This window comes from Gregarina niphandrodes, assembly GCF_000223845.1.
Source record: "Gregarina niphandrodes unplaced genomic scaffold scaffold00052, whole genome shotgun sequence".
Taxonomy (NCBI): Eukaryota; Apicomplexa; class Conoidasida; order Eugregarinorida; family Gregarinidae; genus Gregarina; species Gregarina niphandrodes.
In genome coordinates this window covers 1-10,966 of record NW_011645819.1, presented here as the reverse complement: position 1 = coordinate 10,966, position 10,966 = coordinate 1, and the positions used below count along the sequence as shown (strand labels likewise).

Below are 10,966 nucleotides of genomic sequence, written 5' to 3'. Positions count from 1 at the left end.
TTCCAGGGCACCGATGAACCCTTGAAATCCGTCCAAGATGGCTCGTCCAGCCTCGTTGTGGCACGCTTTGGACAGGGCGGCATACGCCGAAGCACACCAATCCTTCACAGCCACTTCCGAAGTCTCATCGTATACTAATAAGAAGATATTAGATTGCCCCAACAGGGCCCCCAACAGGGAACTTAACAGCTTGCGTTGATACTCAAGTTATTAGCTTGGGAAACGGAACCCGGGGGGAGGGGGGGAAGTGAAGTTGGGGTCGGAAGGAGGGGGCTTACAGGTCCAGACAATGATGAGTATTTGGAGGAGAGCAGGATCTTGAGCGATACGGGCGGCGAATTGTTCGAAGACGTTGGGTTGGGTAGGCGTGTTTTCCTGGTCATCCGGAGAGAGAACTTGGACGGTCTGGACAGACACTAGCTGTTCGACAAGGTGGCAACAGACGTAAGCACTTTGGAGGCGCTTTTGGTGCGAGTCTGGAGTCCACCAGGCGGGGCTGACGAGCAGTTGCGAGAGTCGTAAGAGTTCGTCGACGGAGAGGTCTGCGGAAAGCAGACGGAGTAGCGTGGAGAGGAGGAAGGCGCGGATCCAGTTCTCCGTACTGGGAACGTTTTCGTTAATAGTGCGTCCGACGTCGTCGAGCTGCGCAACGAAGTAAGAGCGCAACGCACCGCGGCTGAGCTCGAAGTCCACGTTAACGTTATACCAGCGCAGGTTGGTTGCCATGAAGCAGAGCGCGTCGGTTACCAACCAGTCGGTGACAACACTTTCCAACCCGGTCTCAATGATTCCCGAACATTCTACGATTCTGCGCACGAAATTGGTATCTCCGACCAACCGAATTTCGGCTGTCTCAGGAGCCGCGGTTCCAAAGCACTTCACCACTACCGGCACCAAGTGCTCTTGCAGCAGACACAGTAGCGCCTCGATTCCGCTAGTCATCGCGGTCAACTCGGTGGTGTGTGTTTCACTTAAGGCCAGCAATCCCACGTCCACAGGTTCGGTCATGACCTTTGCCGTCATGCCCAAGCGATTGATCGCTAAAGCCGATAGGCAGATATAAAACAGCCGCTCGTACCCTTCCGCATCCAACGTGTTGGCCCCGCCTTGGCCGGCCTTGACCTGGCGTACGATTAGTTGGATCATCAGGGCGAACCAAGCGGATACGAGTTCGATATCGGCCGTCTCGTCGGTGACGCTGCACCAGTCGAAGCGTTCGACGAGCGCCATGAGCTCAGGGAGGCTGGGCTGCGCCTCGGTTGTCGAGCACTTCGGCAGCAGTGCTCCGCCGAGCAAAAGCATGCTGGCGGTCAACTCGGGATGTTGGCTCAACCTAACCACCTCCGGCCGACCTAGTAACACGCCCGGGTGTAACGTCGAGCCGGCAAACAACGTCACTGCAGCGCTGGGAACCCTCTCCTCTAAGTCGTATATTTCCCTGTACAACACCTCCAACGTGTGGCACACACTTCGGTCCTGCGACAGACTGCATAACAGCGCATCCGGCGTCGCCAGCGAGCCCAACAACCGTTGTAAGAAACACAACACATTACCCAACTCCGACGGGACCTCCTCACTAGACAACCTCTGTATAACTGAACAACAAAATCCCAGCTGAATTGCCAATGGACTTTGAGCTAAGCCCACAAGCAGCTCCTCCGGACAACCAGTACACAGGTCCTGATAACAAATCTCACCTAGACAAACATACCGTCACTCTAAGCTCCCTTCCCCTCCCCTTCTGCTGCTTGCCTCTGACTCTGCCAGCCGGAAGTAACAACCACCAGTAACAACCACCAGTAACGTAAACCCAGTAACGTAAACCCAGTAACGTAAACCCAGTAACAACATAACCCAGCAGCAGTAAGCTTACAACATAAGTCGGCCAGTATATTGAAGACTCCGTCATTCTCCTCCACGTTTTGAGCGTTCAGAGAAGATATGAGGAACCGCAACTGGTTCCACGCGCTTGCCCGGTCTTGTACAAGGCCCGTCAGGACATCGGTATACAGCTTAAGCGCCGACTCTCTAACACCCTCTCCATCCATAAAAAAATTCACGTCCTTAGGCTTCGACCATTCTTAGCACGGGGCTGCCCGCCGACGTTTCCGCCGAGATAAAGTCTCCTACCGGAGGTACTTCTGTGCTGGTACGGCTCGTGGGGCACCATGCCATACGGCACCTTGCCATGGGGTACCTTGCCATACGGTACTTACCTGGTCAAGCCGACGACTGAAAAGGTTATAATGCTTGCGGTAACACCCAATTTCCTCGAACAACTAAATGAGCCATGTGGGACGCTGAGACCTTCTCCATCGTCGCGGCCGCGCCCGAACTGTCCTTGCCATCGGCCGAAGGTATGAACCCTTCGTTGGAGACCTAGCTCGGAGAGACAACGATCTCTCTTTCACCAAACGGATGACCGCCGGTCCAGGCTGACCGCCGCGCCGGTCCAGGCTGCAAATTACCCCAGATCAAAGTGTGTGCACACACTATTGGGGGCAGCCCGATGCAAGCCTTAACGCAGTTTGTGAAATCTCCAGCAACTTTCCCTCCATAAAAAATCCAACGGTTCTCCAGCTTGCCCAGAAATCCCCGGACGGGACCGGCACCCTGGACGGGACCACCACCCCGGACGGGAGCGGTGTATACTATATAATGTAATCTGTAATGCAATTGAATAATACGCTAGTTCACCCCAGTGGCACTTGCAAGGCTTCCAAGGCAAGTGCTTGCAAGCTTGTAATGGTAATGTACGTGTTTAACACATATATGTTGAGCAGCATGGTTATGACTGTAAGGGGGAAGAAGGGCGAGAAGCGACTCGCGTCTCGATGTCATAAATAGGGGTGAGCAGTTCGACAGTCTTTGCGACGGACTCGTGTTTGGCAGTCTTCATGGGAGCTGCGGGTGCGGCCGCAGAGTAGCCTAGTATCTGACACAGAGTAGCTTTGAATAAGGATAGTTGTAGAATTTTGTTTTCCAGTTCTGCGAGAGCGATTGGGTCGGCTGGGTCTGTCTCCTCTAACCAAACTTTGGGTGTGCCTGCCTCGGCCACGGCACTTGATTGGTCAACAGGTGGGTAGGGGTCGCCGCAGGACGGCTCCGAACACTTTTCCGGACAAGGATCCGGTTTACGCTCTCCAATAATTGGTTTACGTTCGGGGGCCTGTTCCATCGGCGACGTTTCAAGAGATTCGAATAGAGGCAACACTTCGGTCTCACTCGTCCCCATCTTATTCGGTTCCTGACCGACCTGCACAACCCTGATCGTTTCGGGTACGAGATGACGGATAATGGAAGGACAAATATTGCTCAGTGTAATCATGGAAGCGACTCTGCACGACGGCGGAGAACTTGTGTCCAAGGAGACTGGAGGAGTATCGCTTTGCGCATTCATGTCTCGCTGTAGAGCGGAACGAGGTGACGTATTTTGGGATGGTTCAGGATACTTTCTCTTCTTCATGTGCATCAAAGCGGCAACGTTAGTGAGAAGAACCGTGAAGCTACAGTTTGTAAAGGTGCAATTGGGGAAATCCTGGATATGAGACGATGTCGCAAACCCAATAATCTTCGGCTGCTGCTGTAATAAGTAGAGCAGACTCGGATGTACTATAGGGCTAGCAGAGCTCCAACCCTCGCCAGAGCCAGGACGTCCAGCATTGTCAGCGACAAGTGTGGTACGCGGTACTCCGTACTCTGAGCAGTCAATTACGATCGGAATGGGGGACAGGCGCGCAAGCTCGCAATAAAAGTCAAACAGAACACATTCTTGTTCGGTGAGGCGAACCCCGCCTCCGTTAGAGTGTCTAATGGCGTGCGGCCAGGGTGTATCATCCTCATCGTCGCATCCCAGCAGGCTTGTGTACACTGAAGGTGGCGCAACGAGCGCGGCGTCTGCGCCGAGGCTTTTGGCCTCTTTGCAATTTTCGGCGCACGCGTGTGTGCTCTCCGCCGAAGCCACAACCAAGACTTGCGCTTTCGAGTGGCGGCCCTTAACGTACGCAGCGGCGTGCGCGATGTATGCCCGCCGCTCGCTGGCCGTCACATGCACGCCTTCGCCGTAATAAGTCATCAATGCGACCCCAACGACCTTGGTCGAACAAAGGCGCCCCAAGTGCTTTTCCAGCGTGCCGAAATCTAAACCGCCATCCGCGAAGAATGTAGGGATGGGCACAAAGGCTCCGTCATTCAGCGCCCCAATTGGAACGTGGAATCCTTCCGTCAACGCCATTTCTCAAAATTATCGACAATGCTGATCGGCCATTTTTAAACTAATAATGGGCAACGGCCGCCGCGACAACGACCACGGCAATGGCCACCACGAACACGGTCGGCATGACAATGGGTATGACCCAGAGAGATCGGACTCCGACTGGGAAGATCAGGAACGGCTTGAAGAGGAGATCGATGAAGGCGAACTCACCAGTCGTCGTCCCTCCACCTCGTCGCGACCTCCACCACCGCCAGATGTTATTCGGGCCAAGCTGCAAAAAACCCTAGATGACAAAGCTGAGTTCTTCAGAGTTGCTAAAGATGCCTTCTACCAATTCGACAGAGACAATGACGACTATCTGGACTTTGAGGAGACACAAAGACTCGTTAAAAGACTTTGTGACAATCTTTCAGTACCAGAAGTGGACCAAGATACCCTGACGCGGGTCTTCAACAAATATGATGAGGATAAATTGGGAGGGCTAACGATGGATCAGTTTGCCCAATTTGTAAAGCAGGCAGACACGATATCACACACAATAGCACACACACACACGATATCACACACACACACACACACACACACACACACACGATATCACACACACACGATAGCACACACGATATCACACACACGGATTTGTTGAATTTTTAGTATTGGCGTTTGTTATGGAATGTTAGAGACAAGTATTATTCGGATCGGCAAGTACAAATTCGACGAGAGAATTACATCGGTCATTTTGTGAATATGAGGAAGGATTTTAACATTTATGAGCGTTATGAATTTCGTCGGAAGATTGGTGAGGGTGGTTTTGGAGTGGTACATTTGGTTTATGATCGTATCTTGAATTTGATATGTGTATGTAAGACAATAGATAAATCAATATTAGGTGAAGGATCTACTGAAATAGAATCAGAAATACAATCATTAAAGAGTTTAGATCATCCTAATATAATTAAAGTATATGATGTATATGATACTGAAGATTACGTTTATATATTGATGGAATATTGTAATGGTGGTGAATTAACAAAATTGATTAATGATTCAATGGCAAGAGGTAAATTACTAAATGAACTATTTGTATGCCACATCATATATCAATTAATTAATTCAATAAACTACATTCATCAACATGGAATTGTTCATAAAGATATTAAACCTGATAATATAATGTTCGCTACACATTCAATTGGATTCAAGAATAGTGACAAGAATAATAGTAGTGGTGGTAATCATCATCATAGTACTAGTAGTGGTAATCATAGTAGTAGTAGTGGTGGTAATCATAGTGATGATAATCATGATGGTGATGATAATATTATTATGTCGGTAGGTTTCATAAGATCTCTTTCTATTAAGGTAATTGATTTTGGACTATCAGAATTCTTCAATCATGAAAAATATATTATGACAGCAGGAGGTACAGTTTTATATATGGCACCTGAAGTATTCAAATTTCGTATGAATTCAAAATGTGATATATGGAGTATAGGATGCTTATTATATGTCTTGTTGTCAGGACATTTACCTTTTAATGGATCAGACTTTCGTATCATCAAACATAAAATACTTTCTGAAGAACCTAATTACAAAGCACACTGTGGACATGTTTCATTAAGAGCGTTGGATATGATAAAGCAATGTTTACAAAAAGATCATCATAAAAGACCATCTGCCAAACTACTATTAAAACATAAATGGTTCCGCTTACTCAACTCTAGCACAGCTCAACTTATGGATGATGATCCACGTCATCATCCACGTCATCATCAACCGCTTCCAATAATTAATCGTGAGATCAAGTTGAATTTTCGGAAGTTTACAAAACAAGCTGATATCAAACTGGCACTGATAAATATGATGGCACATCATCTCGACTGGCGGGACACACGTGTACAACAAATCTCCCGGCTATTCAACGATCTAGATCGCGATCATAATGGCGTGCTGTCCGCTGATGAATTGAGACGCGCACTCACTCTCGAACCATGTCCCTTAGAACCATGGGATATAAACATGGTTCTACAAGCACTCGACGTCAATAATGACGGCACAATCAGCTACACTGAATTCCTAGCCGCAGCCTACACTTGGAAGCTATCCGAAATAAACCTCGTCTATTCCGCCTTCAATAAACTTGACACCGACCAAGATGGTAAAATCCAAACCGAAGACCTCGCCCTACTACTACTCGGCTATGACCCCGGCCTTCAGGGACCCGACAAACCCACTGATCACGACTTAACCAAAGCACAACTCACCACCAAGAAAAAACTCAAAAAATCTATCAACGACATCGACACCAATCATGATGGCATTATTGATTGGGACGAATTCGCCACATACATCACCAAGTAACCAAATGCGAGACAACCAGGCAAAGTCCTGCGAACAGTTAATTTAACTAATTCTGCGGATGTGTCGTAGACCACATGAATAGTTAGACCACATAAATAGTTAGCCAGAGCCAGAAAAGTCACAGCTCAACCTATTTGCACCCCACGTATTTTGAGCCTTATATGTTTTGAGCCCGCCCCAGCTCAACCTGTTTAACATAACCCAGATGTTAGAAGCGAAATAGTTGGAGCGAGTTCCTGTATATTCGTTCGCAGAACTGAGCGTATTTTTCCCGGGTGGGTTCCCCTTGTTCATGTAGCCGATAAAGACACTCGGCGACTTGTCTGACATGCATAGGTTCACAACGACCCTTAACCATCTCTTCGACATTTGACTGATGTTTCTCGGGCTTCACAACAGGCAAGTTCTCTATTTCCCATTTAATTAAATCGAAGGACGGATGGGTCTTTTTGATACTGCACCAAGGCGCGTCTGTTTCGAAGTGGAGTCGTTCGACAGGAATCTCGCCAGCACGAATTACTTCGTGCAAACACAACTCTCTAAGTCCACAACCATTCACACCTATGTGTAGACCCAGTCGAATGAATCGGCGAGCATCATCTCGAGCACCATCAAAAGAATGAACCACACCTGACACAGGTAGGAGACCTGATCCCGTGACACATGACCCCCACGGGATATCTGATGACCCCATATCTGATGCTTCCATATCTGATGCTTTCAGCTTAGTCTCTGATGCTTTTAGCTTATACATTTCTGTCGTCTCTTCCAAAATTTCACAAAATCTAACCGTCGTCTTCCGATTATGCAGAAACAGTGGCAGACCTAACTCATAAGCCAGCATCAACTGCTCCTTAAAGGCACGCTCTTGTGTCTCCAAGTCAGCCCATGAGGTTCGTTCCGCATCCAATCCGAGTTCCCCAAACGCCTTGACGATATCCCGGTTCTCCTCAACCAACTTCCGCAATTCAGACAAACTTTCTTCACCACGATATTTGGTAGAACTCGTCGGGTGGATACCAACCGTCGCGAAGCAACAAGGCTTCTCCCACTTGGCGTTAAACTTCCTGCATAAAGCAATCGCCTCCGCCGATTCCTTGCAATCTGTGCCAGTACAAAGGAAATAGGTTACTCCATTCTCGCGAGCCCGCTCTATCACTCCCTCTAGGTCGCTGTCGTGTTTCCGACTCCCACGATACCGGCCTGCAAACTTCGCTGGTTCATATAAGTCATGCGTGTGGATGTCACACACATGTGTGTGTGTCACACACATGTGTGTGTGTCACACGCGTGTGTGTGTGCAGGCGCTATGGTGTATGCAGGTGCTATGGTGTGTGCAAGCATACCATGTCATCGGTAATATTGAAGCCTATATCAATGAATTGCATTTATTATAAAAAGTTCACCCGTGGTCGGGTGAGGCTTTCGTACCAAAGTAGCACAGTCTTTGCCGATAGATTTCGTTGTCGGACCTGGGCTTGACGGTGGGTTCTTCCTCGACAGTGTCCAGTTCGGTGACAACATGAGAGTAGACGTGAACTTCGCAGTAGAGCCAGAGGCCCCCGTCTTCGTCTAGGCATTGGGTGAGTAGATCTTCGGAGTCGATGAAATCGAAAAATCCAAAGTTCCTAACTCTGTCGCTCTTATCGAACTTGTGTAACTCCACACCGCCTACAGTGCCCTCAATGGGGTTGCCTTCCATGTTCAGAGCGGTGAACTGGAAGGAGAAGTATACGTCACTGTAGGTTGCCCGGTCAGTATGCAGAAACAAACTGACCTTCCCAGAATGGTTCTCTCGCTTCTCATACGGGTACATCCGCATCCACCAGCAACCACCTAGCCCGTCAACGTATACCGGACTCGTTATTACGTCGCCCTCCGGCGGCAAGTCGTTCTCCGTCGCAATCTCTCGCAAACGCCGGAAGTTCTTCACGCGCCAATTGAACACAACCGTGTCATATTCCATATTCGTCTCACACGTTATGTGCATTGCTGAACGACACCGACCTCGATCCAACCTACTCTCACTCGACATTGACTTCCATCCCTACCGCCAAGTTACTATGCCCACATGTGATGTACACCCATGTGATGTACACCCTCCCTATATAATACGTGTATCGTATACACTCCCACTTCTCTTCAACCTTTCGCTCTTCTGCCTTACCAGTGATCTGTCTTACCGGCGGAGGGGGGTTCATATTTTTCTCCGAGATATAATGCCCAACATCCGGACTCTCCAAAAGGGCAAGCGTCCACCACCAGGCTGGGACCTTCTTGAACCTACCTTAGTGGAGTTGGAGGCCAAAATGAGACAGGCAGAAAAGGAACCCCATGAAGGCAAACGAAAATGCGAGAGTCTCTGGCCCGTATTCAAACTGCACAATCAACGCAGTCGATACATCTACGACATGTTCTACACCAAAAAAGCTATCAGCCGAGAACTCTACGACTACTGCCTCCGCGAAAAGTGGGCAGACGCCGGACTTATCGCAAAATGGAAAAAGAACGGCTTCGAAAAGCTCTGCTGTCTAAAGTAAGCAGCCACGTCACGTAAGCATCTAATTCGTTAGGTGCATTGAGGCAGCGGCCACCAACTTCGGTTCCGCCTGCATCTGCCGCGTGCCGAAGAAGGACCAGCCGGAAGACAAGCTCTTGATTGAGTGCGTCAACTGTGGCTGTCGCGGCTGTGCGTCTACCGACGTCTAGTCCGCCCGTGCGCACACACACATGAGTGCACACGTGTGTGCACTAACTTCCTGGCGCCAGACATCCTGGCGGGCGCCAGACATCCCGGCGGCCGACTATTCCCAGCGGACGGACTTGGCGATTTTAGCGAAATCCAGGGCGCCGTCTTCTGGCGGAGGCGCTTCGGAGCCGAGTTCGAGATCTTCGTCGGTTTTGGCGGCTGCGAGGATGCCGCGCCGTTTGACATACCGGCGCAGCGGTGCTTCTTGAGCGAGCAGGCGCGTGTAGAGCGCGAGGAGGTAATTGTTGGTAAAGAAGAAGAGCGAATTGCGCCGGTCTGGTAACGAGTAGGAAAGCGAAAGCTTGATCTTCTTTTGACCCGCTTGCTTGCGGAATTCAGGCTGACTACCCACGAGCGTGACCATCGCCACAAGCCAGGCCAGCTCGTCCAGGAAACGGTACCAGAGTGGGAGTGTGACGCCCTTACGGGCGCCACGCTCACTCCGTCCTGTCCGTGTCGCAAACTTGAGGAATAAGTGGTGCAACAATTCCGCGCCTTTCCGACACGCAAACGCACACGGCAGCTGGACCTGGTCGACAAACCGCCAGAACCCGTGCTTACCCACCGCCAGCGCTCCATCCTCGCCTGGTCCGCCACCACGTGGTCCACCGCCGCCACCGACCGGACCTCCGTCGCTGCCCGCGTAGTGAACGAAGAGGACGTCGAGTACACAACGAAGTCCGGCCAAGCTTCGTAGGAGTTGTGCAGCGGTTTTCATTTCACGGTATTGCGGGTTACGCCAGAGTTCCCGGACGAGAGCGATGAGGACATTAAACGCGACGACGCCGCCCAGTTCCTCGGTTCCGGTTCCGGTGCTGCTTTCTCCGTGGCGTGCGCGGAGTGTGCGCTTCACAACCAGTTCGTGCACACGGCGCGATAGCAAAAACTGGTTTTCGTAGGGTGTCGCCTGGACACCGCGATCGACGGAAACAAGGTGAGCCTCCTCACGTTGAGCGAATAGCGCCTCCACCGGACCTGCCAGCTTCTGCTGTACCTCATAGCTGCTCGCCACCAAGTCCGTGCCGTGTGCTTTTTCTACACCCCACTCCGTCCGCAACAATCGTTGCAGCTGCTCCGCCACTTCACGCCGCTCCTTAATCTGCGCCACACGCTGCGCCAACCGCGGAGTCGCCGCTGGCTCCGCCCAATATCCCGCCTTGTCAGCCCGCGACAGTCCCAGGTCCGGCTCCAAAACGACGGTCTCCAGAAAATTGTGCCAAGCCATCCTCAACTTCCGTCCCGCCGCCGCCGCTGCTGATTCACGAGCAGATAACCGTCTCTCCCGCCAATCCAACGCCGCCTCCACCAATCGCAACTCGTTGTCCTCCAGGTATGAGATCAGATGTCCCGCAATTAACGGACCTAGGTGTGGTCGACAGAGCGCGGCGAACTCGAAATACAGATCCTTGTACAATAACACCACCTCCTCCAATGTCGCCTTCTCCTTCGAGTTGATCCGGTCGATGATCTCTAGCAACCGCTCGCTTTTCCGGAAACCAACTGCCTCCACCGCTCGCTCCAGGTGTGCCAACGCCACTTCGCTACGCCCGTCCATTTGCCAACGCAATCGACAGTATCGCGCCATTAACTCCATCTCGCGTCGCCGACTCGCTATCAAATTCGCTGCCAGCACTGGCGGC

The 10,966-nt window shown here is 50.7% G+C and overlaps 7 protein-coding genes across 7 annotated transcripts; 2 read left to right on the top strand and 5 right to left on the bottom strand.

Moving 5' to 3' along the window:
- Positions 1-210: 210 nt before the first annotated feature.
- Positions 211-2,048, bottom strand: GNI_164160 (hypothetical protein; the record flags this gene model as incomplete). Its single annotated transcript, XM_011134837.1, has 2 exons — positions 211-1,697; positions 1,874-2,048. 2 exons carry the CDS (start codon positions 2,046-2,048, stop codon positions 211-213), a joined length of 1,662 nt encoding a protein of 553 aa, XP_011133139.1.
- A 740-nt stretch (positions 2,049-2,788) lies between these two features.
- Positions 2,789-4,234, bottom strand: GNI_164150 (putative dihydrodipicolinate protein; the record flags this gene model as incomplete). The annotated part of the gene is made up of 1 exon (XM_011134836.1): positions 2,789-4,234. The coding sequence occupies one exon, from the start codon at positions 4,232-4,234 to the stop codon at positions 2,789-2,791; it is 1,446 nt and encodes a 481-aa protein (XP_011133138.1).
- Positions 4,235-4,280: 46 nt separating this feature from the next.
- Positions 4,281-6,577, top strand: GNI_164140 (protein kinase domain protein; the record flags this gene model as incomplete). Its single annotated transcript, XM_011134835.1, has 2 exons — positions 4,281-4,724; positions 4,871-6,577. 2 exons carry the CDS (start codon positions 4,281-4,283, stop codon positions 6,575-6,577), a joined length of 2,151 nt encoding a protein of 716 aa, XP_011133137.1.
- Positions 6,578-6,785: 208 nt separating this feature from the next.
- On the bottom strand, positions 6,786-7,965 carry GNI_164130 (putative TatD family hydrolase; the record flags this gene model as incomplete). The annotated part of the gene is made up of 2 exons (XM_011134834.1): positions 6,786-7,787; positions 7,924-7,965. 2 exons carry the CDS (start codon positions 7,963-7,965, stop codon positions 6,786-6,788), a joined length of 1,044 nt encoding a protein of 347 aa, XP_011133136.1.
- A 14-nt stretch (positions 7,966-7,979) lies between these two features.
- Positions 7,980-8,567, bottom strand: GNI_164120 (putative speckle-type POZ (SPOP) family, MATH domain protein; the record flags this gene model as incomplete). The annotated part of the gene is made up of 1 exon (XM_011134833.1): positions 7,980-8,567. The coding sequence occupies one exon, from the start codon at positions 8,565-8,567 to the stop codon at positions 7,980-7,982; it is 588 nt and encodes a 195-aa protein (XP_011133135.1).
- Positions 8,568-8,796: 229 nt separating this feature from the next.
- Positions 8,797-9,286, top strand: GNI_164110 (BUD31-like protein; the record flags this gene model as incomplete). Its single annotated transcript, XM_011134832.1, has 2 exons — positions 8,797-9,113; positions 9,151-9,286. 2 exons carry the CDS (start codon positions 8,797-8,799, stop codon positions 9,284-9,286), a joined length of 453 nt encoding a protein of 150 aa, XP_011133134.1.
- Positions 9,287-9,381: 95 nt separating this feature from the next.
- Positions 9,382-10,881, bottom strand: GNI_164100 (hypothetical protein; the record flags this gene model as incomplete). The annotated part of the gene is made up of 1 exon (XM_011134831.1): positions 9,382-10,881. The coding sequence occupies one exon, from the start codon at positions 10,879-10,881 to the stop codon at positions 9,382-9,384; it is 1,500 nt and encodes a 499-aa protein (XP_011133133.1).
- Positions 10,882-10,966: the final 85 nt, after the last annotated feature.